General features: G+C 52.7%; 1 protein-coding gene and 1 long non-coding RNA gene across 6 annotated transcripts; both read left to right on the top strand.

Moving 5' to 3' along the window:
* Positions 1-1,333: 1,333 nt before the first annotated feature.
* Positions 1,334-4,498, top strand: LOC102556115 (uncharacterized). Of its 2 annotated transcripts, none has more exons than XR_005497673.2 (3): positions 1,334-1,874; positions 2,431-2,511; positions 2,907-4,498. It is a non-coding gene; the product is annotated as an uncharacterized LOC102556115 (long non-coding RNA). The 2 variants fall into 2 exon arrangements; XR_005497672.2 differs by having other exon boundaries at positions 2,904-4,498.
* Positions 4,499-12,154: 7,656 nt separating this feature from the next.
* Positions 12,155-23,771, top strand: Pofut2 (protein O-fucosyltransferase 2). 4 transcript variants are annotated; one of them, XR_005497256.2, is made up of 10 exons: positions 12,155-13,254; positions 14,511-14,761; positions 16,575-16,719; positions 17,407-17,517; positions 19,106-19,172; positions 19,957-20,082; positions 21,011-21,191; positions 21,329-21,452; positions 22,717-22,930; positions 23,063-23,771. XR_005497256.2 is itself a non-coding variant. In NM_001107621.2 (9 exons), the coding sequence occupies exons 1-9, from the start codon at positions 13,124-13,126 to the stop codon at positions 22,868-22,870; spliced, it is 1,290 nt and encodes a 429-aa protein (NP_001101091.2). In that variant the 5' UTR covers positions 13,056-13,123; the 3' UTR covers positions 22,871-23,771. The 4 variants fall into 4 exon arrangements, 2 of the variants coding, with proteins under 2 accessions (XP_063135227.1, NP_001101091.2); XR_005497257.2 differs by lacking the exon at positions 23,063-23,771 and having other exon boundaries at positions 21,334-21,452; positions 22,717-22,923; NM_001107621.2 differs by having other exon boundaries at positions 13,056-13,254; positions 22,717-23,771.
* The last annotated feature ends 364 nt before the right edge of the window (positions 23,772-24,135 follow it).

Below are 24,135 nucleotides of genomic sequence, written 5' to 3'. Positions count from 1 at the left end.
ACACAGAAAACAGCCTCCAGCATCTCCCCTGGGGTCAAAGTTGAGCAGTTGGATAAAGGAAACAAACACAGAAGGAGTCACATTCAGAGGTAGTCACAGACACTTACATTGACACAAGGGAGCCAGCACCCAGAGCATCTGGGTCTAATCACAAGACAGGCCCAGCAGGGGATGTGTGACTGCTCAAGTAGTCCAGGTCTCCTGCTGTCTAGGAAAGTCTGAGAAGGTGCCCCGGTGAGCAAGATGAAGAGACAGATAACGCATCGTGGTGAGGGCCTCTGGGGTTCTTAAGAACACTGGCTAACTTGAATGGCACCACTCCATCTCAGAAGTCCTGTGTCTTCACTGGTCCTGTGTCAGCTTTAGAGTCAGTCAGGTTGGCTGGGCAGTGGTAGTGCATACCTTTGCTTTAACCCCAGTACTGGCAAGGAAGAGGCAGGTGGATCTAGGAGTTCGAGGCCAACCTGGTTTAGAGAGTGAGTTCCAGGACACTCAGGGCTACACAGAGAGACCCCGCCTCAAACAACCATAAATAAGTAAATAAATAAGTAAATAAGTAAATAAGTAAATAAGTAAATAAGTAAATAAGTAAATAAGTAAATAAGTAAATAAATAAATAAATAAATAAATAAGGGCCAGCCAGGTCTCATGGAAGGAATCATGTGATCAGAAACAGATGAGGCTCAAGGTACCTACCTCACCGTAAGGCAAACTCCACTAGCTGGGACGTCAGAGATGCTATCCTTGTTTGTGGGACAGATGGACAGACAGACAGACAATCCCTTCCCCGAAGGCAGGAACAGGTAACAAGGAGCTGCAGGTCCTCAGTAAGCCAGAGCCCAGCATCCAACCCCATGGGATCTGAAGGCTGAGGAATGTTCGACTCCTCACCCATTTGGGCTCCCAAAGCTCTTACGGGCAAGTGTCTCATGTCAGAGGCATTCCCGGGCTGGCCTTGCATACTGATGGATCTGTAGGTCCGGGGTCCTTGAGTGGGGGTGAGGTCTACCCGTAGCTTCCCTAAGCATTGCCCCAGTGGGTCTTATGCAGGACCCTTCCCTAGACCCAAGGACTCCGTGATCTCCAAGTGGAAGTAGTCCCGCCTACTCCTTGATGCCTGCAAACCTAAGTTGGCCCCTCCTGGACAATGCTGACACTCCATACTCGAGCCCCCCCACGAGGAGCCTGCAGCTGATCCCGTGTGGACACATCAAGGGGCTGTGGCCATCAGAGCTGTCTCCTACCTAGTGAGTGTGGTAGGTGTGGGAGCCACCTTGCACACACCTGGAGCTGTTTGGACATCCTTATCTGCAGAGAGCCTGGCTCCCTCAGACTCCCCTGTAGCTGCTTAAACATCCCTGAAGTCAAACCACCATAGACTTCTCCAAGAGTTTGGGGACCCTAGGTCTGGACCCTGTCCCTGGACACAAGCTTCTGGGGTGGAGGAATAGGGTCATCTCCTGAAGTGGGAAGAGACACAAGGTACCGTAGAGATAAAACTGTCCCACACAGCTACACTGGCTGAGGGATCACCCCTATAGCCAGTCAGCTCCATACCTTTCCCTCTGTCCTTTGTAGGGGACGTCCAATCCCGGCCCTGTACCCCGTGAGGCAGGATGCTGGGGGCTGAACCCATGCCAGCTGCTGAGTGGACAGCAGCTGATCCACCTTGGCCAGGCCCCAGGATGAGAGACATCCGGGGAATGTTCCAAGAACAGAAAGAAAAGCCATCAGCCTCAAGAGTCCCACTTTCGCCACACGCCTGCCTCCTCTGATTGAAGCCACAACTTGTTTCCATCCGGACTGGCCAGGGGCCACCTTATACTAGCACCCAGAGCCCATCCCCAGGGCTGATGAGAAGGTGACAGTTCTCGGTAAAGTGCTGGAATGCTTTTTTGAGGGAGGAGTGGCTTAAAGGCCTGATGGAGAAGGCTCAGGGGTTTGGGGGGTGGGGGGGGGGACGGGACACAGAGATCCAAATAAGGTAGAGGTGTAAAATCCAAAGGGAGCAGATGTGTAATGGGTGACTCTATGGGACTAGAGCCGGTTGGGATCTCTTAAGTGATGGGATGTTGTGCTACTGTCCCGACCCCAGGGCACCAGGTGCTGATGAGATATTGGGAACTGGGGAGGGGTGGTGGAGCAGCCAGTGCAGAGCGGCTCCAGGCACTGGCCAACCCCAGTCAGCCACCTGGTGTTTGCTAAGTTCAGGGCCCCTTTCCTGCCCTGGGCTTCTGGCTTCTGCAGTCTGAGATGGAACGCTGCAGTCTGCGAAGCCGGTCCGGGTAGATGATGAATTGACGTTCCAGCCCTGGGAACTGCGTGTGGCTCCCGGAAGCCCAGCTGTGGAAAATCTCTCTCAGACCTGGTGCTGTAGCCCAGAGAAAGGGGATGGGAACCACAGTGCCTCATGGCCCGAACTCCCAACAGGTGCTGCTGGGGTCACTACACAGTGGTATGAAGTCTGGATTCCAGCCCGTTTGGCTAACAGGGCCTGGTTGTTTTGCACATGTATGCGTCTTTAAACCAAGTGATGGATGACACAGCCTGAGCAGGGCCTGCCCACACTCAGAGGGAGGGAGGGAGGGAGATGGGGACTGGGAAATGGAGAAAGAGGCAGGAGGGGAAGAGAAGCATGGGGGGGGGGAGAGAAGCATGTGGGGGAGGGGAAGAGAAGCATGGGGAGGAAGAAGCATGGGGGAGGGGAAGAGAAGCATGGAGGGGGAGGGGAAGAGAAGCATGGGGGAGGGGAAGAGAAGCACAGGGGTGTAGAGAAGCATGGGGGAGGGGAAGAGAAGCATGGAGGGGGTGGGGAAGAGAAGCATGGGGGAGGGGCTGGATTTCATTTCTCTCCTACTCTAGTTGCTGCCCACTCCCTTGAGTTCACAGCTTAACTGTTGCAGCAGGAAGCCTGGGAAGGCACACAGACATGGCCACCATACGGAAGTCCCTGCTCTGCCCGGACCCTTGGCATGCTGCTCTAAGCTTGGTATTTCAGGATTTCACATTTAACGTATACCTGTTCGGAACTCCTGATAGTCTGTCTTGGAATTTTGGCTCTAAACCCTTAGAAATATGGCCCATGTGAGACAGTCTTGTGCTAAGGTCCCCTGGGTGAGTGTCAAGATTATATATGTGTGTGTGTGTGTGTGTGTGTGTGTGTGTTTGTGTGTGTGTTATATTTTCATCTTAAAATTATTTTTATTGTGTATGAGATGGGTAATGTGTGTACTCATGCATATATACACACCTGCACATACACACACGCACATACATACACACATGTATGTATAGTTCATCCACTCTGTTCCTCTCAAGAACATGCCTCCATGAGGCATCCTATGAGGATGGCCAAAGCCCAGTGCTATCTCAACTCCACTATATCAGCCTGGCAGGGCTGGTATTATCAATCCAGGCTGAGCATGAAAAGCACTTGTGCTAGCCACCAACAGAAGCAAAGGCTGCTTTCTTCCCATGAGCCTCAGGGGGATGTAGGACCCAAACTATGTATCTATCTACTTCCTGTTCATGGGTGAGGCCTCCTTTGCGGAGGCCACTGTGGGGCTGCATCACTAGCTCAGCCCCGTGGGAAGAGCATCCTTCCCAAATTCTGGTAGGGACCAGAGCTGCTGGCTCAGTCTGGCACTTGGGGGAAGATTTTGTAGTTTCACGTATCAGGAAAAGCTAAGAAAAGGTGTTAACAGCAGCAAGACAGAAACAGGAAAGCTGTCTGTGTGATGTCACGGGGGACTGAGAAAGTTGTCACAGCTTTGTCCTTAGAGTGATGCTAGGCTATGAAGTTGTACCCCAACACTTGGAACTAATGTTATGGGGACAGAACGGCCAGCAGATCCAACAGTAAGGGACAAGATGGAGCTACTTCTCAAGACCCAGTAGCATCTCAAAGCCAATGTCCCAGTTGTCCCCAACTGTCAACACAGTAGTAACAGAATCTCTGCCAAGACGTGTTTTGAAACTCCATAACTGATTTTAGACTTTGCATGGGAGGGAAAAGGTGGGCGTATTGCAGAGAAATCTTACAGGGCAAGCAAAGGACTTGCTGTGTAATCACTGCCCTACGTCATTGTGTTTGTGGGTGAGGACTGAGGGGGGACAGAGAACCAAGTTCACAGGGGGCTCAACTGTGCTCTGAAGAGGGCAGGTGGTGTCACTGTGGAATTAAGAGGGACACGGAAGTTAAGGTGGAGGTGGCTTCCTGAGGTGGCTGTTTCTTATTCCTAGAAGGAAACATTTTGAGGAAAACCATCAGGAAGGCATGGGGGAGGGTATCTAAACAGGACGGAAAGGGGAAAGGCTCCACCTGGGGGCCCAAGCCAAGTGCTGTTTAATGGATGTCCAGACTTAGGTTTCTCCCATTCCTATTGTATAAATTGGTTACTTTGTTTCTCTGCTGCTGGGTCTTTTGTCTTTTCCAGTTGTTCAAGAGAGGGACCTAACCCCAGACAATTATTAGCTCCATTGTTACACTTCAAAGGGATTTTGGCAAGAGGGTGGGGGTGGGGGCAGTGGGGGACCTGGAGGGGTGGGGTGGGGGTGTAGAGAGAAGGCTCAGTTGGTAGAATGCTTGTCGAGCATGCACAAGGCTCTATCCTCTGTACCACGGTAACTGGGCATGGTGGCGTGCCCCTGTAATCCCAGCATTTCAGAGGTGAAAGGATCAGAAATTTAAGGTCATTCTCAGCTACATAAGGAGCTGGAGGCCAGCCTGGGATTCTTGAGACACTATCTGAAACAAAGAAAGAAAGAACAGTTTCCCAATAAATGTGGCACTGGCTGTGCTGGAAAGAATATAAAACTTGCCTCACACAGCCCTAGGGATAAATGAAGGGCATTTTCTGACCCATGGGCACTTGTCTTTTGTAATCTCTAACACCACACACACACACACACACACACACACACACACACACACACACACACACACACACACAGAGGGGTGGAGGAGATAGGAAGGAGAGAGAGAGGAGAGAGAGAGAGAAGAGAGGAGAGATAGAGAGGGGGGGGGCTAGAGAGGTCAGTATTCTGGGTGGAATGCAGCTGCTACCCAGGACAGCAATGGGCCATGTTTATGAGATCCAGGGACAATAGGGGTGTGGCCATCCTTTCCTTGGCTTAGGTGTGCACTGGTCCAGCATCAGCAGACGACATTAAGTTGGATCATGTGGAGCAAGAGTGGCGTCTGAGCCAACCCCTGCTGGGTTCCGGACTACAGACAAGCTCAAAACCAGGTGGACAGCTCACCTCGGTGACTGGTGCCTTCGGAACCTCACCCAGCCACTGCCAACACTTGTGTCAGTCCTGTGGCTCCTACAGAGGGCTCCACAGCATCTGCCCAGAGACCACAGACCACAGACCACGGTCTGTTTCATGTTCAGCTCTATGAAACTGGGAAGTTGTCACTTAGATGGCTCTGAGACCCAAGCCGGACAGATGCAGAGCCCAGCCCTTCCGGGTCCCCAGCCAGGCCTGCATTCTGAGTTGGCTACAGTCTGTGTAGGTTTGAGCGTTGGCTCCGGAACTCTGTGTTTCCCTGTTTGTCAATGTTTTTGGGTCCCAGATAGGGGGTTTCAGGCTTCTTGTAAAGTCTGTCCCCTCCCCTGTTCCTGGATCTTTCAGAGAGAGAGAGAGAGAGAGAGAGAGAGAGAGAGAGAGAGAGAGAGAACTCAGCAATGCTGCTTAAAGCTTTGTTGTCTTTGCAGAACCTGCAGCCTTCAGCTATGGAGCCCCCAGGTTGCGTGCAACTGTGACCCTGTAATAAAACCAGAGGTTTCTCATGAATCAGAAAAGCTCCATGAATGCCTCATTCCTAGGAAGCCTGGCGTCCACCCACCCTGCCTGCATCTCCCTACATTGCCATCAAGGGGAAGAAGACTGTCCTTGAGCCCAGTCCTGCAAACACAGCAAGCAGCTTGTTTAAATAAGGCACATTACGCACTTTGTGACATTTGCCAATGTTTGGGTCCCAGATAGGCCTGTGGAGTGGATTCTCACAGCCCCGAGCAACTCCAATCTTCCTCAGGAAAATGGGTTCCACATATCAGCTCCTGGAGAGTACCCACAGGAAGGCTAGATTTCCTCTGTGGGGAATGCTGTCCCGTGTCTTGCTCTAGCTGGGGAGAAGACCCCTAGGATAAGAGGTAACCCCAAGTGCAGGGGAACCCCTAGATCCACGGGCTTAACTGTTAACATTAGTCCAACCCTTCAGGGTCTACCCCGAAGCACAAATCTGCATTCCATGCTGCACCTTGGCAAGCCCCCGGACCCCCACTTCTAAGTGAACCCCATGCCTGGTCACATCTCAGGCATTTGATGGCTTAGTTCCACGGGCACTCCTCAAGCTGTGCCATCTCTGAGGGCTCCCTTTGCAGATAGTCTCAAGCTCCTTTGAGAAACCCTTTTGAATATGGCCTTTAGCCATAGATACAAAAACCGGAACTCCCTGCCCGGCTGGTGACTCACCAAGCATTTACCTCCCAGCACATTTCCAGAGACAAAGCCAGGATTTTATGACCATGGGATTATGATGAGCGAGAGGTTGGAATTCCACAAGAAAGCCCCAAACTTCAGCACGTGAATCCTGGTAACTGACTGGGTAAACAGAAAGGCCCTATTTGGGACATGCACGTCTGTGCCCCAAGACACCAGTTCCCAGTGTCTGGACTCTCGGTCTGCCGCCAGCCTACTGCTCCCACCATCTGCTCCCTTTGGTGGCTGGGGAAGCTTCCTTGCCTCTACGGGCAGCGGTTCAACCCTTGACCTACTTCATAACTGTGGTGTGGTCTCCAATGAAGTTCCTACGATACTTTCCCATCCTCAGCCCTTACCTTCCTATGGTCGGCCCGTGGTGGCTACCAGTTTGCCCCTAATGTATACCTCTCAACCCTTTCTATTGGCCCCGCTGGGTGCCTATGCATGTGGCTTCCACATTGTAACATGACAGCATAGCTGTCCCCAAGCATGGCAGGGAGCCAGATCCTTTCTGGGCCCCTCCCTACTTGTTCCCTGACTGAAGAGTCCCACATTCCCACCCCCATCCCTATATTACGGAGCCCCAGCTTCCAAGGGGGTCTGCCTGTTTCAAAGGAGAACCTCGTTGCTGTTTGGGCCAGGGACCTATGCCCCGGCCTCAGGACACTGTTCTCTCTGGGAATGGAGTACTTGTGCTGACACTTCTGATACCTGATGACAGAAAAAGCCTTGAGTGCTAGTATGTGTGTGTCTGCTGTTTGTCTATCTGTCTCTTTCTGTGTGTGTCTATCTCTGTCTGTGTGTGACTATCTCTGTCTGTCTCTGTGTGTGTCTATCTCTGTCTGTCTCTTTCTGTGTGTGTCTCTGTCTCTCTGTGTGTGTATCTGTCTGTCTCAGTGTGTCTGTCTCCTTGTGTGTCTGTCTGTGTGTATGTGTGTGTGTATCTGTCTATCTCTGTCTGTCTCTGTCTCTGTGTGTGTGTATGTGTGTGTGTTTGTGTGTGTGTGTGTGTGTGTGTGTGTGTGTGTGTGTGTGTGTGTGTGTAAAACTTTGGACATTTCTAAGTGCAGCCCTGTGAACAAGATATACCTGCCAAGACTGAGATCAAATCAGGCTTCTTCTTTCCTCTGGTGAGGCCCTTAGCCCTGTCTTTGTGGGAAGCCTCAGCAGTCAGGCGCCAACTGCATGGAGGACCAAGGCCTGATCTTGGAGTTCTCTAGGAACAAGACCCAGTGGTCTGTACCCTTTTGTCTATTTCTGGTCTCAGCCCTGGTCTGACCACCCACTCTTCCTTTTGGGCCTGCTAACCTTCCCAGCTCCAGCAGAAGAGCTTCCAGAGAAAGGCTCGCCCGCCCTCTTGTGGCTGCATTGCTGAGGTAAGGTACAGCTGTATTCCAGTGAGCTCCCTGCTCCCCGGACAACCGAAGTCACCTTCACTGTAGACAGGGAGAGGAGGGGGCTGCTTCCGGCTGTTCCTTGCTGGGGCTTTTCTGGTTTTTGTGGTTCGGTGGGTTTTGTTTGTGACAGGGTCTCATGCATCCCAAGTCGTGGCCTGTAACTCATTCTACAACCAAGGGTGACCTTAAACTTCTGATTCTCCTGCTTCAGTCTCCCAATGCGTTAGGGTTACAAGTGCGCTCCACCACACCCTGTCTTAGGCAGCACCAGGGATGGGCACTGAGCCTGTGTGAGGAAGACAGACAGACAGAAGGGAACGGACAGATTGACAGACACTTTGTAAAGCGCCTACAAAGAGTCCTGGGCCTTGTCTTCTGGTTACTGTTGCTGTGATGGGACGCTGTGAACAAAAGCAATTTGGAGAGGAAAGCGTTTGCTGGCTTACTCTTCCCATCACTGTTCATCATTGAAGGAAGCCGCGGGAACAGGAACTCAAGTAGGGCAGGAACCTGGAGGCAGGCGCTGAGACCGGCGGAGTGCTGTTTAGTGGGTTGTCCTTGCTCCCCCTGGCTTGCTCAGCCTGCTTTCTTATAGAACCCAGGACCTCCAGCCCAGGGATGGCGCCACCCACCATGGACAGGGCCCTCCCCCATCAATCACCAAACAAAAAAATGCTCTATTAGAGATCACAGAGTTGGGGTTGGGGATTTAGCTCAGTGGTAGAGTGCTTGCCTAGCAAGCGCAAGGCCCTGGGTTCGGTCCCCAGCTCCGGGAAAAAAAAAAAAAGAGATCACAGAGTTTATGGCCCAGGGCTTTTCTTAGGTCCTTCCTCAGCTCTCTGCCCGCTTCCTGTGTCAGGATTACTTTTTCCTTTCTTTGATTTTTTTTTTAAAGAATTATTTATTTTCTGTCTATGAATACATTGTTGCTGTCTTCAGTCACACCAGAAGAGGGCATCAGATTCATTACAGACGGTTGTGAGCCATCATGTGGTTGCTGGGAATTGAACTCAGGACCTCTGGAAGAGCAGCCAGTGCTCTAACCGCTGAGCCATCTCTCCAGCACCTCCCTCTCTTAGTCAGTCTTTGTATTTCTGTTTCTAACCGTGTGTCCCCATTGCAATTCTTTGCTCTGGGACACAAGTGTCTGAAATGGGGTCTGACCTCTGAACTCAGATTCATGACTGGGGACTAAGCAAATCTTTTCTTTTCCCCATCTCTTTTCCAAACGCCAGTCGAATGCTTACGCATGCTTTCCCTAACACCCGGGACTTTCTTACTCTCTTTGAAGCCCAGACCCTCTTTTGCAGCATGTAACCGCTTGCCAAACCTCCAGTGCTGAAGGCACGGCCCTCCCTCTCTCTTCTCCATCTCCCTCCTCTGGGAACCTGCCAAGAATTAAGCTTACCTGCCCTGTTATTTTTCTCAAACCCCAATAAAATCCATCTCAAGCTTCTTCCCCCTCCATTTTAAAACTTGTATTAGCAAGACTAAGAACTCAAAAGGGGACTTCAGTTTCCCGCACAACACGTGGGCTTTTTGTCTCAATAAAAACTCAAAATTTCTCACGGCGTACTCCAGGGCACTCAATAAACAAGTCCTAGGGCAGAGGAGGCCAGGGATCATAAAGAGAGGAAATGGAGACCCACACGAACATGGGGCCTCTACATGCCTCCTCTGCTCTGGGAAGAAACGGACAGGAACATAGAGGCCCTGAATGGGCAAGGCAGGGCCAGACCATCTGCCCCAGAATCACAGGGCTTTGGAGTGGGCTGTCAGTGGTGAGGCGGGGCCCATGGCTCTCTCTCACAAGGGGGTCTCATGAGCCACCCACAGTAATGATGAAGGACTCCACTAGGAATGGAAATGGGTCCTTGGGTAGAGCCAGTGGGTCAGGATCCCCAAGTATTAGAGGCAGAGCCATTCCCAGTCTGCCTACTGTGGTCAGCAGGTTGCGAGTCTTGGTTTTGGGGCCCTCCTTAAGAGAGACTGGCTTCCATGTGGGTCATTCCCAACACACCAGTGCCAGACAGTAGGACAGGGCGCCCCTCAGCCCTAACTCAGATCGGAGAGCAGTGACTATTCTGATCGGTTGCTTCTCTGCAGTGAGTAGGCCCCGGTTGAAGAACCTTGAAGCAATCTGTTTCTGGTGGCTGGATTTTGGTATTTCCAGATTCTTGGCCTCTTAGTCCAGCTATCGAAATAAAAGCCCACATTGGTTCGCAAAAATAACAGGAAAAGTACTGAAGACAAAATGATACCCATGCACTCAAATCCAGTTCAGGCCAGATTGGTGCTCTTAACCACATCACACCAGGATCTACACTGGAATACAGAGAAATAGCTTCTTGGTTGTTTTTCTTTTGCTGTGATGAGATACTGTAACCAAGGCAACTCATAAACGAGAGTCTGTTTGGGGCTTATGGTCTCACAGGGTTAGACTCCATGATTATCATAGCCAGGGAACATGGCAGCAGGCAGAAAGGCATGGCCGCTGAGAGCTTACATCTCATCCACAAAGACAAGGCAGAGAGAGAGAGAGAGAGAGAGGCAACTTGAATGGTGTAGGCTTTCAAAACCTCAAAGTCTGTCCCAGCAACCTCCTTCAACAAGGCCACACCTCCTAGTCCTTCAGAGTCCCACCAACTGTGGACCAAGGTATTAAGCTATATGGGGCCCATTTTCACTCAAACCACCACAAAAAGGAACTGCTGGGGGTGGGGGAGCGAAGGATGTGTGATCGTCATTGAGAAAAACTGAGAAAAACCGTATCCCACTGTTGCGTATATAGCCAGTTGCTTATGAAGTCTGGGGTTGCTAGGCGCATTGTTTGGAGGACAGTGTGCAAGAATAGTGTATCTGGGGCTGGAGAGATGGCTCAGCAGTTAAGAGCACCGACTGCTCTTCCAGAGGTCCTGAGTTCAATTCCCAGCAACCACACGGTGGCTCACAACCATCTGTAATGGCATCAGATGCCTGCCCTCTTTGGGTGTGTTTGAAGACAGTGACAGTGTACTCACATACATAAAATAAATACATCTTTTAAAAAAAAATGGTGTATCTGGGGAAAGAAGGCGGACTGAAAGGTCATCATTCCAAGAGATGGGGTGGGCATAACCCAAACAAAGCACCAAGTCCTTACCATCCCATGGGTGTGCTTAAATAGCCTGTTCCCCGAGCGCTTGCACAAAGGTCTTTTGTTCGGCATGGGAGAGAAATGCTAGCTCTTAAAGGGTGGAATAAGAGGTACCACATCCACACAGGAGGTGCAGCCGTGCAGCCTGCCGTTCTAGAGCTAGCCACCAGAGGCCCAGCAGTGTTAAGAGCCATGCTGGAGAGTGGTGGGATGCCAGGCGTCTGGTCAGACACAAGTGAAGAGAGCATACTGGCTGGGTCTACCACTGCTTTTCAACACTGTCTGAGCCAGGAGCTCGAGGTAGGCGGGGAGTCTGCTCATGCCTTTCACACGTGTGGCTATGTCCACGTTTCCTAGGATGGGATGTCTGACTGGACTGCTGGTGTAGTCTTAGTTGCAGGAGAAGGTGTAAGGACACCTGGCGCCTTCTCCCTGTGTTCTGACCCAGAAGCACGGGCGATGTGACCACTCTGGACAGGCCACTGCAGCTTTCTATGATTCCTTGGATTCGAGTTGCAGCCCAAAAACACCGAAAGAAACTTGTTCCACCCAAAGCACACCCCTGACCCTGGACCACAGGATACACCAGGAAGACCATCCTATACTCCATGCTCTCTGCCTTGGGAGCATATAGCAACTCTGGCATTACTACTCGGCACCCCAACTGGCTCCCTCTTGGGATGATTTGGGGAGTTCTCCAGGTCTACCTACCTCCCCTGCTGCAGCTTTTGGGGCAACACCAGCCAGGGTCAGCCAGAACAGAACAGAATCTGTCGATCAACAGAAACTGATTCCAAAATGGTATACCACTTGCCACTCCCACTGGCACTTATGTGGGAATGCCAGTTGTCCCACATCTTCACCAAGGGCTATCTCCCAAGATTATCATGTTGACACCCCAGCCTTTCCATTATGTGTCCCTTTGTTCTCTCCCCCCTCCCACCTCTGCATTGGGTCATCTACATCTCGAGGTACTCTCGAACTTCAAAGATCTATGATTGGACACCAGTCGATTAGACACCAGTCCTCTGTTAGCGTAACTATTATATTCCAAACGCTTTTGCCCAGGCTCTGACCTTTCTTTTTCCTACCCCTGCCTTTCTTTTCTTTTCTTTTCTTTCTTTCTTTCTTTCTTTCTTTCTTTCTTTCTTTCTTTCTTTCTTTCTTTCTTTCTTTTGGTTCTTTTTTTCGGAGCTGCGCTTCCTAGGCAAGTGCTCTAACCACTGAGCTAAATCCCCAATCCCTCTTTTTTTTTTTTTTTAAAGATATGTTTATTTATAATACACTGTAGCTGTCTTCAGACCCACCAGAAGAGGGCATCAGATCTCATCAAGATGGTTGTGAGCCACCATGTAGGTGCTGGGATTTGAATTCGGGACCTCTGGAAGAGCAGTCAGTGCTCTTAACCACTGAGCCATCTCTCCAGCCCCTACCCCCGCCTTTCAAAGGCTAGGTTTTACTTTTTGAGAAAGCTCAGCTTATCTCTTTAATGCGATACTTTCTGGTTTTGTGGCCATCCGAGGCTCTCTTTTTATCAGATATCCGACTGTTATAGCATACAGTAGTAGCTACGTCCATCATTCCGGGTCCTCCACCCCCAAAGCTGCTCGTTGCGCCCAGCGCTAGAACCCTACGCGGAGCGGAGAGCGCTCTCAGGTCCTCCTCACCATGGAAGGTCGCTCACCTAGCGTACTGCAGAACCATTATCTACTGCCAGCTCCGCCAGCACCCCGGGACCGTACAACGCCCAGCAACATGAATGCCTGGAGTGCTGCTGCTCAGCAGGTCCCGGATGAAACCCAAGAGAGTTCTCCCTGCCTTCGGGTCAATGCTGACCCGGCTACTCCGCCCGGCCAGGCCACCGGTGCACTCGCAGCGGAAAGTACAACTAGGAGAGTGCGAGAAGGGCGGGACTGCGCTGAGGACCCGCCCCACCCGAGGCCCCACCCCAGGCCACGCCCAATGCTCCGGACCATGTGAGGCGCGTGCGCACCGAGGGTCTGGTCGCGTTGCCGTAGTTACTGGAGACGCGCTCCGCCGGGCAGACAGGCGCGCTTCCGGAGCGGGGCGCGGCAGCCGGAAGTGCGTGGCCGCCGGGGCCATGGCGGCGCTCAGCGTCGTCTGTCTGCTGCTGGCAGCAGCATCCTGGCGGCCGGTCTCGGCTTCAGGAGAAGAATTCTGGCCTGGCCAGTCGGCGGCGGACATCCTGTCGGGGGCGGCATCCCGCAGACGGTAAGAGAGTCCACGCCGCCCGGGCCGGGCAAGGCATCTGGGACAGGGTCAGCAGCGGACTTGGGGCAGCGGGGTCGGAGCTGCGCGCGCAGGCTATAGGAATGAAGGCTGTGTGGCGAAGGTCGTCCTGGCCTTGGTCTGAGCTGGCTGTCTACTCCTGAGAGATCTCTACCAGAAGGTCCCGGAGCGTAGGTGGAGCCCGGCTCTGGCCACCTCAGGCGCGCTGTCCCGAGGCCCATCTTAAGTCCTAGCGAGTCAGAAGTTCGTGTGAGCTGTCGTGCAGTTTTCACGGAGATTCTACATCAGGGTTTGACTTTCTCAAGTGTCATTAGTGTTCTGTAGAGTTTTTCCTCCGGCCAGCCAACCGGAGCCGTGATACCACAGTGGGTTTTAATGCAAAAACAGACCCAGGTATGGCGAGACCCAAAATAAAATTTCAAAAATCAGAAATAATTACCTTCCTATCCTCTTCACTGTTTTCATTTTGAAAATGCATATTTCGGCTGGGGATTTAGCTCAGTGGTAGAGCGCTTACCTAGGAAGCGCAAGGCCCTGGGTTCGGTTCCCAGCTCCGGAAAAAAAAAAAAGAACCAAAAAAAATGCATATTTCTCATCTAAAATAATCTCTGTTAATATAATGAGACTGTTGCTGTTTTTCAGTGGATGAATGAATACTTCTAGCTTTAGCTTCCAACACAGGAACTGTCAGTATATATTTTTTTTTTTTTGGTTCTTTTTTTCGGAGCTGGGGACCGAACCCAGGGCCTTGCGCTTCCTAGGCAAGCGCTCTACCACTGAGCTAAATCCCCAATCCCCCTGTCAGTAGATTTAATTCATAAACCAGATTTGTCCAACCTATGCCCATCGGCCACATACATCTCAGAATAGCAATGAATGCAGCCGACCATAATTATTGGTGACAACATCATGCCTCAGTGTCAAAGGCTTGACACCCACTCCTGAAAAAAAAAAAAACTGGCTTTTGAACACCTCAACACTTTTGCTCTGATTGTGATAGTCTTTGGACTTGATACCGTAGGAATGAATGGCTGTGGTACTGATTCTCCGGCTTGGTTTTGGCCTCTAAGGTCCCATTGACAGTCGGAATTGTCGAGAGAGAGAGTGTGTGTCTGCTGTTGGCACTTTTGAGCTCTGCTGGCCATTGTCACATAGTAACTGCTCTCTGTAAGCTGGGAGTGGGGTTGCCCTGTGAAGAGTCCTCACAGCTCACGGCTTATGTCTTGCTCCCTTCTCAGGTACCTTCTGTATGATGTCAACCCCCCGGAAGGCTTTAATCTCCGCAGGGATGTCTATATCCGGGTGGCATCCTTGCTAAAGACGCTGCTGAAGACAGAGGAGTGGGTGCTTGTCCTGCCCCCATGGGGCCGCCTCTACCACTGGCAAAGCCCTGATATCCATCAGGTCCGGATTCCCTGGTCTGAGTTTTTTGACCTCCCGAGTCTCAATAAAAACATCCCCGTTATAGAGTACGAGCAGTTCATTGCAGGTGAGGCGGGCATCAGGCTGGGAGGCTTTTCTGATGTGGATGGCTGGTGGCCTGGTCCAGCCTGCCTGACACTTTCCACTTGGCCCTGCTGTTTTGCTTGCTTCCATGCTTTCTCTAGGGAAACCAGTCTGAACAGCCATGGTAGGTATGGTCAGCAAAGGTCACAGGTGTGGTCAGTGAAGGTCACAGGTGTGGTCAGCGAAGGTCACAGGTGTGGTCAGTGAAGGTCACAGGTGTGGTCAGCAAAGGCTACAGATGTGGTCAGCGAAGGCTACAGGTGTGGTCAGCGAAGGTCACAGGTGTGGTCAGTGAAGGTCACAGGTGTGGTTAGTGCCGACGAGAGAGCAGCTGAAGGGCCATCTTAACAGAGAGACACACACCAGTGTGTGCATCTTGTAGGATCACCGTGCTGAAGGGTCTTTGAAGAAGAGGCCTTTTGCTTGACCTCTCCCTGCTTCTGCCTTTTGAGAGGAGCCATGTTTTCCTGGGCACAGAGGTGTTTAGGGTTGAGTTTGGCTTTGGATGGAAGACAAATCCTTTTCTCCGCTGCACTGGAGGCCCTGGGAAGCAAGGGTTTCATTTAGAACCTGGCTGGTATCAATGATCCTTACTTAACCCACCACGACCTCCATCCCTGCCCGGGACTAATGCCTCAGGAGGATCTATTTCCAGAAAGTTCTCTACCCCGATCACATGGCATCCTTAGTGAACATTCTGTATTATAGTTGGTCCTAGGAACACCAGAAGCATTTTTTTCCTTACTTTTTCATTCATGTTAAAGATGCAAAGTCAGGGCATTGTGAGTTCCTGCTTAGAGCACAGCCTCCCCTGGATTTACTTGTGGGTCCTGGAAAATAAGAGCCGGGGGTGGGTCTTTAGGGTGCTGGATTCACCCAAGATAGCCTGACCTTTGCCCGAGCCTTGATCTCAGGTGCCTGGAGATATTGCCATTGCCTCTCTGTGGGGCAAGGCCAGGGGATTTCTCACTGTGGGAAACGCATAGATGAGGCCCCCGCCATTGGTTATGGCATCTGGAGGCATAGGCTGAATCTCTGCAGCTGGAGGAAGTCTGAGGAAGCCCACAGGAAAGATGATGCCTGTGCTATGGGCTTCCTGGGAAGACAGAGTGACTTTACTCGTGGAGTAGAACTGCCAGGATAAAGGGGTGCTGGGGCCAGCCCCACACTAAATGAATGATGAGTGTGAGGGGAGCTGCTTTAGCTCGGGTCATGAGTCCATCAGCCATGTGCAGACCTGCAGTGTGAATTTAAAGACTCATACGTTGACTTCCCTATTTGCCATAACTGGGGTCGCCTTCTGCACAAACCCTCATTGGTACTTTGGGTACGACCGGTGGTTCTCCCAAAATGTAGGTGGTAGTAGGCAGTAAGGGGAACAGGAACCTTCCCGGGACTCCCCTCAGTTGGGGGTTAAGGGTAAAGTAGGCAGCTGATAGGACATGCTGGGGTTTTGAGGGGCGGGGACAGCTTTGGAGGGGACACAGGAACATATGTCGGGAGACAGTGCAAAGCAGCATACAGAAGAAGGGGTGAGGGTAGGCCTGCCCCAACATGTTAGGGTACAGTGAGGAAAAGCAGTTGATTAGGAGAGGCCAACGATCCCTCTCAGTCTCCCTCTGTCTCCCAGGCCCTCATGCTTATACCACATGATTCTACTGTCTGCTCTTGGAAGCTTTTCCAAGCCTTCATTGGGCTAAGGAGGCCTCAAAATAAATCCGTGAAAGCTATCCGTCTGCAGTGCACAGGCAGCAGTGGTCACTGTCTTGTGGCACGCTCTCCGGGGTCTCTTTCAGAGTCCGGCGGGCCCTTTATTGACCAGGTGTACGTCCTGCAAGGCTACGCCGAGGGCTGGAAGGAGGGCACCTGGGAGGAGAAGGTGGACGAGCGGCCCTGCATAGACCCTCTGCTGTACTCACAGGACAAGCATGAGTATTTCAGGTAGTACCATGGGTGCAGGCCTCCACATAGTTCACAGAGACTGTCCTGAGGAGCCACAGAACTCAACACTGTTCTGTACATTAGATCACCTCACACTGTTAGATAGGCTTGCCAGTTTTAAAAACACCTAACTGGGATACTCCCTTTTTTTTTTTTTTTTTTTACTTATTTTATTTTTTGTGGTACTGGGGTTTGAACCTGGGACCCAGTGCATGCTTAGCAGGCCCTCTCCCACTTGAGCTATATCTCTCTGGTTTCTTCCTGTTCCAACACAGTTCTCACTCTGTACCCCAGTGTAGTCTTTGGCCTTAGCCTCTGAAGTACTGAGCTTACAGCCACATACCACCTTGCTGTACACTTGAGCGTGGGCATGGCAGTCTTAGCCGAAACCTTCCTGAGGTCCTGGCGGTCACCTAGCACCCTCCGTGCGTGAGGAGCTTTTGGAGAGTATGGCTGCCTAGTGAGGCGCGTCTCTGTCAGCTCCTCCTTCACTCACTCCCCATCTCCTGTCAGTGACCTGGGAAGTGTTGAGTTCTGTGGGTTTTCTCAAGAGTTCTTACAAGAACCTGGTGGTCTGTGGTGCTAGCCTGTCAGCTGCAGAGAGACGGGGTGGTGTCAGCAGGACTGCACTCTCTGGGGGAGAGCCCACAGGCTGACGGATGGCCATGACTGGGCTCTGTTTTCCAGAGGCTGGTTTTGGGGCTACGAAGAAACACGGGGTCTGAATGTCTCCTGCCTGTCCGTCCAGGGGTCGGCTTCTGTCATCGCGCCTGTACTCTTAAAAAACACATCTGCTCGGTAAGTGTCCGGGCCTTCCACTGGGATTGCGTCGTACGTCACCTTCCCAGTACCTCGCCAGGCGCCTCTCTGAACTCTAGCGGTCTGTGGCATCGATGCCCACCTCCACAGTGGCAGGACAAGGCTGAGGAGGGGCTGGAGGAGGCCGCTTGTCCGAGAAGAGGAACCCCAGAGAGACTCCAGGCTGGGGTTGTCTCCTGTGCCCTGGCCTGGTGGGTGTGGTCTGAACTCCCTGCTCAGTAAAGCCATTTTACCCTTCCACTGTCATTCACCTCCTGTGCCCTGAGCAGCCGCTACAGACATGGGAGATAGACACACTTGTGGCTTCCTTCTGCATTCCTCTTTGGGGTACTATGAGGATCCTAGCCCGCTGGGAATGTGCATGGGGGGGCTGTGGAAAGGTGATGGGGTGTCCAGTGGCGGTAGAGGCATGAACAGTTGTGGGGCTCAGAGGCTTGGCGGGAAGGTGGAATCCTTTGGGCTTGAGCTCCAGGGCTTCCAAAGTATTGCCTGATGCTGCTTCAGTCCTCTTTCCTGAGGACTGGGGATCAAACAGCACGGCCCGTTTCTGGAATCGGGCAGCCGCAGTGGGAGTAGCTGTTCCTTCTCTCCCTGGAAATAGGCATAAGGAAGGGGTCCACCCAGAAATGCAGGTGGGGCAGGCATAAGGGTCTGTGAGGTTTATGTCCTCACGTCTGGGAGGAAGTGCCTGAGTGCCGTGACCCAGGAATGTCACAAGGCCTTGTCTGTCCCTTCAGTTCCCTCACCGTCTCTAGCAGCTAGTGTGAGCATTGTGCTAGCCTGGGCACTCCAGGGCACACTCCCGCCTTCAGGCTCCGTGTCACCTCTAAGGCTGCACTGCAGAATGCCCAGCCTTGGCCTGGCCTCAGCAGCCAGTTGCAGCAGGCCTAGATACCGCAGCTTCCCCATCACTGTCAAACATTCTGTGACCGGCTCCGATAAAATGTATGTTTTGTGCGCAGTTAAATTTCTCAGCCTATTTTGGAAAGACTTCCTTCCATCCTGCCCCAGGTCACCTGGTGTCCAAAAGTCCTCTATGTTCCACTGTGGAATTTCACTTTCTGTGTCTCCCCATCCCCCACAGCAGAAATCCGTGAGAGGACAGGCTGTGGTGACACAGGACAGGCTATAGTGACACGTTCCCATCCTTAGTTCCCAGTCCTGTCAGAACAAGATGTTACTATAAGCTTGACACTTGGAGACCCAAGGGGGTGGCCCTCTTCCTCGAGTGAGGTAGTTTCCTTTGAAACAGGAGCAAACGTGTTCTTGTGCCTCGTGGCAAAGCTGTGCGCCTTGCCGTCCTGTCTGATGGGTGACACAGCCTCCCTAGCCGTGTGTTCTGTTACTGCTGACGAGCTTTGTGCTCTCGTCCGTGGTTTCTTTGTCCTCTTCTTGCTCCTCAGAGCTCTGCAAGGACATGCTGGGCGTTATTATTTAGGGTCCCCAGCACCCTTGAACCGTCGGGGCCCAAGGCTTTTGTCAGTTTGTGTTCTTGGAAAAATACAAAAAGAACCATTCTGACCTAGCTCGCTGATGTCTTTGTCTTCCCTTATTTATTTAAATGCAGGTCTGTGATGCTGGACCGAGCTGAAAACCTGCTTCATGACCACTATGGAGGCAGAGAGTACTGGGACGTGAGTACCTCACAGCAGGCCCTTTGTGTGGGCTCACACAGTTTTGAAAACTTGGCAGTCAACAGTAGCTTTCAGCCTCCCTGACTGAAACTGTGGGCTGTGCCCAGTGGTTTGCCCCACCCCACAGTGAGCTGTCCGCTTTCGCTGCTGGACCCACTGCTGCCTTATGACGCTGTGTTTCATAAACACAGCCCTCTCCACATCTGTAGGTGGCTAGGACACTTCTTTGGGTTGGGGAAGGGGACATTTTGTGCAGCGAGTCCTGACACCATGCACCATTTGGGCTTGGAGAGGGGAGTGGTAGCCTGTGTGATTCTGGGGACAGTGGCTAACCTGGAAGGCATCAGGCCAGGAGCAGCAGCTCTGTTTGCAGCAGAGACAATCATCCAGTTCAGCGTAGGACAAATGAAGCCCGAATCGAGCAGAACATGAAGCTAGGAGCTGGGCAGACACTGAGACCGCATGGTGTTGCTGGCCAAGGGCAGATGGTTCAGGCCAGCCTTGCAGCCTAGACAGGCCCAGCTCTAGGGCTGGCTGGGGTGGCCCTCCCCGAAGTGGCTCTACACGAGCCTTTCCCGATCTCTGGCTGACACCACTGCTGGCTGAGTGGCAAGGAATTAATTAGAGGTCCCCATAACCGGCTGTGGTATGGGCAGCAGGAGTCACCAAGGACCGGGTTGGGAGGGCTGAGGAGCCTCGTAGATGGCACCTGCAGTAAGGAGGGGCAGGTGGTAGATAGTGAGGCTGTGACCTGGAGACACTCAGCCCAGTCCTGTCTGTGCAGACCCGGCGCAGCATGGTGTTTGCAAAGCACTTGCGGGCCGTGGGAGACGAATTCAGGAGCCAGCACCTCAACTCCACGGATGCCGCCGATAAGATGGTCCTGGAGGAAGACTGGACCAGGATGAAGGTAGCCACACCACTCTTGCCCAAGAAGGAGCTAGGGATGGGGCTCATCTCTTAATCTAGCATGTCTGACCCGTGGGTGACACTTGTTATCTGACCTGCAGGAGGCTTGGGGAGCCGAGCTTCACTGAATCCTTGTCCTGATGCCGAGTTAGGATCATTACTCAAAGTTGCCTCTTTTTTTTTTTTTTTGTAAGTTTTCAGACCTTGCCCAGCATGGTGGCACATGCCTAGGACCAGTTTTTAGAGGTAGGAGCAGGAAAGTTGTGGGATCCAGGTCAGCCCAGGCTAAGTAGGAAAACCCTGTCTCAAAAAATAAAGGCACGAGAGAAAGGAAGGGAAAGGAGTGGGGAACCCCAAAGCAGAAGCGGGCAATGAAAGTTGAATCTGTCAGCATTTCCTGCGGCCTCTGCCTGGCACAGAGGAAGCAGGCCAGCCCGCCTGCCTGAGAGCTCCTTCAGGCCTTCAGCCACGCGCTCTCCTCTCCGGGCTTTGCGTGTACTTTTCTCCTCAAAGCTGGGTTTCCCGCATCATCTTTCCCATCACCGGCTCAGCACTCGGGGCGCCTCCCCTGTGGTGCAGGATGTTAGGACTCCACTGTAGCTGCCCAGTGGCAGGCTAGACCGGTCCCAGGTGCCGTTGCCTAAGCAATAAATTCAGTTGCTCAGAGGCACCTGCCTAGAAGAATGTATTAAATAACTTTTTTTTTTAGTGATTCATTTTTGATTCTTATTTTGCACAGATAAAGTATTTGTGATGATTGATTACTTCACGGTCTTCTTGACAAGACATCTGTTTCCCTCAGGAAATTCTGTGTGAGACTCAGTGAAGCCTGGAGGGAAGCTTCAGAGAGCACGGTCATCCCCCTGCGTTTCAGGACGCCCAAGTGAACTCCGTTGAGCATCTTTCCAAGGCGTCCCTGTCTTTTGTAGGTCAAACTGGGCTCAGCGCTAGGCGGCCCCTACCTTGGCGTCCACCTGAGAAGGAAGGACTTCATCTGGGGCCACAGGGAGGATGTGCCCAGCCTAGAAGGTGCCGTGAAGAAGATCCGCAGCCTCATGAAGACTCACCAGCTGGACAAGGTGTTCGTGGCCACAGATGCCATCAGGAAGGGTAGGCAACCCTAAGCCCAGGCTCGGTCAGGCCTCTCACCCCCGGTTGATGGCTGGGCAGGCGCTGGCCTTCCTTGTGACCCTCCACAGTGTCCCTGTTCTTTCTGGAGGGTCAGCAGCCTCTCCCTTGCCTCGCAGAACAGGAAGAACTGAGGAAGCTGCTGCCGGAAATGGTGAGGTTTGAGCCCACGTGGGAGGAGCTGGAACTGTACAAGGACGGAGGCGTCGCCATCATCGACCAGTGGATCTGCGCTCATGCCAGGTGCCTGGGCTCACGGTGCTCTCAGAGGTTCCTGTCACCCCCTACTCAGCAGCCAGAGCAGGTGGTTGTGACCGTCTCCCACCTCTGTCCCCATTTAGAAAGCTTCGTTGCTTTCTAAACTGTAACACCCAGCCCACCCCGTGTTTCCTTGGGTTGCTGGGAACCGTGGGATTAGACCCTGCAGGTCTTTTGCACACACATCCTCCGTGCCGCATACCTAGACCTCGTCTGCTTTGTCCGTCCAAGAGAGGGGCACTGCCCAGGCTGCTGGCCTCCTTGCTATGTTTGTGCCGCTGAAGCAACACAGGGCTTCCTGGGGCCAGAGGCCTCAGTGCCACTGCTCCAGGAGACCAGGAGGGCAGCTGGCCTTGTACCGTTCTTCTGTGTGTCAGCTGTAGGAGCCTCAAAGGTGGGCTCAGGTTGGAATGTCCCGAGTAGAATGGGAAACGAGGCAGAAAGTGTAGCTTCCCCCTGGCTCCAGACGCTGAGGTGCTCGGAGTGTGCACACAGGGCTAGAGGGCTGCTGTGTGGCCGCCTTGCCCTGCTGCTTTGCTTTTCTGCCGTGCTCTGGCCCGAGAGGTCCCCGCTGACACCATGCCAGCACCAGGGGTAGGCAGGTGAGGGCCTCATCGTTGATCTGCTGTCCACTTCCAGGCATGGCTTGTTTACTCTGAGTGACGAGAAGAGCCAGGCCCTTCTGTCTTTTTGCCCTGTTAGTGCTGCGAGCTGGCCCTTTCTCTCTGCCTGGGGTTCTTCCCAGGACCTGCTAGACAAAGTGCTTCACACAGCTGGTTGTAGTCGCCTCCACCATTGGCACCACCCGCCTGATGCCTCCATAGGTGGGGCGAGCCTCAGGCCCCGAGTTTCAGGATAGTCATGTGACACAGCTCCGCTTGGATCAGTTGGTTACTTAAGTGCCATCAGAGGGCCGGGGTATAGGAGTCAGGGCTGACTGCATGGCTGTCACCCCAGAACTCTGAAGGAGCCTGGAAAAGGGTCTCCCTTGGCTGTGACAGCATGTGTGTGGCACCTGCCATTGTCAGTGTGCCAAGGTGGACTCAAGTCCCTGGTGTTCGTTGCACAGCCAGGTGGAGGTCTGCAAGGCACAGTGGCTGCTGAGGTTTGGGCTGACTGTGCAGGTGCCAGTGCTGAGGGCACCAGAGCCTCTGGTGGGGGGTGTGAGTGTGTGCGCGCGTGTGTGTGTGTGCGCGCGCGTGTGTGTGTGACCAGTGCCAGTCCCTGGTAACGTCTCGGTGCTCTGCAGGTTTTTTATTGGTACCTCCGTTTCCACGTTTTCCTTTCGGATTCATGAAGAGAGAGAGATCCTGGGGTTGGACCCCAAGACGACATACAACCGGTTCTGTGGAGACCAGGAGAAAGCGTGCGAGCAGCCCACGCACTGGAAGATTGCGTACTGAGGGCCACCTATCCACCACCAGTCACTCGGTCACAGGGTCCCCGAGGAGGCTCCCACTTGGGTAACAACACATCTGAAGCCCGTGTTCCCTTGTGTCCATGGGCTGACATCTACCTGTGTCTAGGCTCTGCCACCTTCAGGATTCACAAATGTGTCTTCTCTCAGTACCTGAGAACCCATGTCCCCATCACAGATGTCACATGCGTGCAAGTCCAGAAATGGGAGAACATTTGTCAGCTCCGGCACAAGCCTTTCAACCGCCTTCCTGAGCAAGTTGAGAATGGCCAGTGTGTGGCAACCCGTACAGGCGTGGATGCGGGCTCCTGAGGTGTTGGGGTGACTGACTTCTGAGATCACTTCACACATGGCCAGTGTGAGCAGACACCAGGTTTTGCCTCAGCCTCCACCTGTATGGAGGTTCCTTCTGAGTGAACGACTCAGGCACTGCTGTCATCTGAGTGCTGGGAACCTTAGGACAGCCCTTGAGCCTTGCCATAGACTCTCTCACCTCACGTGGATTCCCCAGACTCGTTGCACACTGCTGAGAAATAGAATGGAGAGGGAACAGAAGTGGCCTTCAAAAGGCCACATCTGAGACATGCCCCTGCTTTATGAAACCCTTTCCTAGGCCTCACGCTGCACCATGGGAGGCAGAGTCAGCACAGCCTTGGCCAGGGCATCCCCAGGTCCTTGACCTGGTGCTTACCAGTACACCCCTCCCCCCAGTGCTGTGCACTGAGCACCCCTGCCCCCTCAGCTACTGCCCAGGTCTCCATCCCAAGCACCAAGGTAGTCCCTGAGCACAGACTCAGCCAACCAAGTAGAATCACGTATTTATTTTCCATTTGTACATCCAAGAGTATGAATAAAATACTTTTTCAAGAAAGCTGCAATCCTAGAAATGGAGCCTTTAAGTTCTTTGTGTTCTTAGGTCAGAGGCTATCCGATGTGACGACGTCCACAGCTGTGCCTTTTGGGAGAATGAGGGAGTGTGCCACCTGGCACTGTACAGCAATGACCCTTGTTGAGGCTGCAGAAGGCAACCTTAGCCAGGTGACAGAACAGCGGTGTGTCCTGGAGCCTGGGGTTTTGTTTGTGGGACCAGCATGACCTTGTCACTGGTGACTATAAGCCAGTCCTCTGTCTGTCAGGGGAGAGCATTCTCCAGCTCTAGAAAGTCTGGAAAGCCCATCTTCTGGACTCGGTGGAGATGGCGATTCAGCATGAGATTTATGCTTCCTAGAGGAGTGACTGATCTGCTGGCAG

The sequence above is a fragment of the Rattus norvegicus genome, chromosome 20, assembly GCF_036323735.1.
Source record: "Rattus norvegicus strain BN/NHsdMcwi chromosome 20, GRCr8, whole genome shotgun sequence".
Taxonomy (NCBI): Eukaryota; Metazoa; Chordata; class Mammalia; order Rodentia; family Muridae; genus Rattus; species Rattus norvegicus.
Note: the sequence above shows the minus strand (reverse complement) of the source record. Positions and strands in the feature narration are given on the sequence as shown.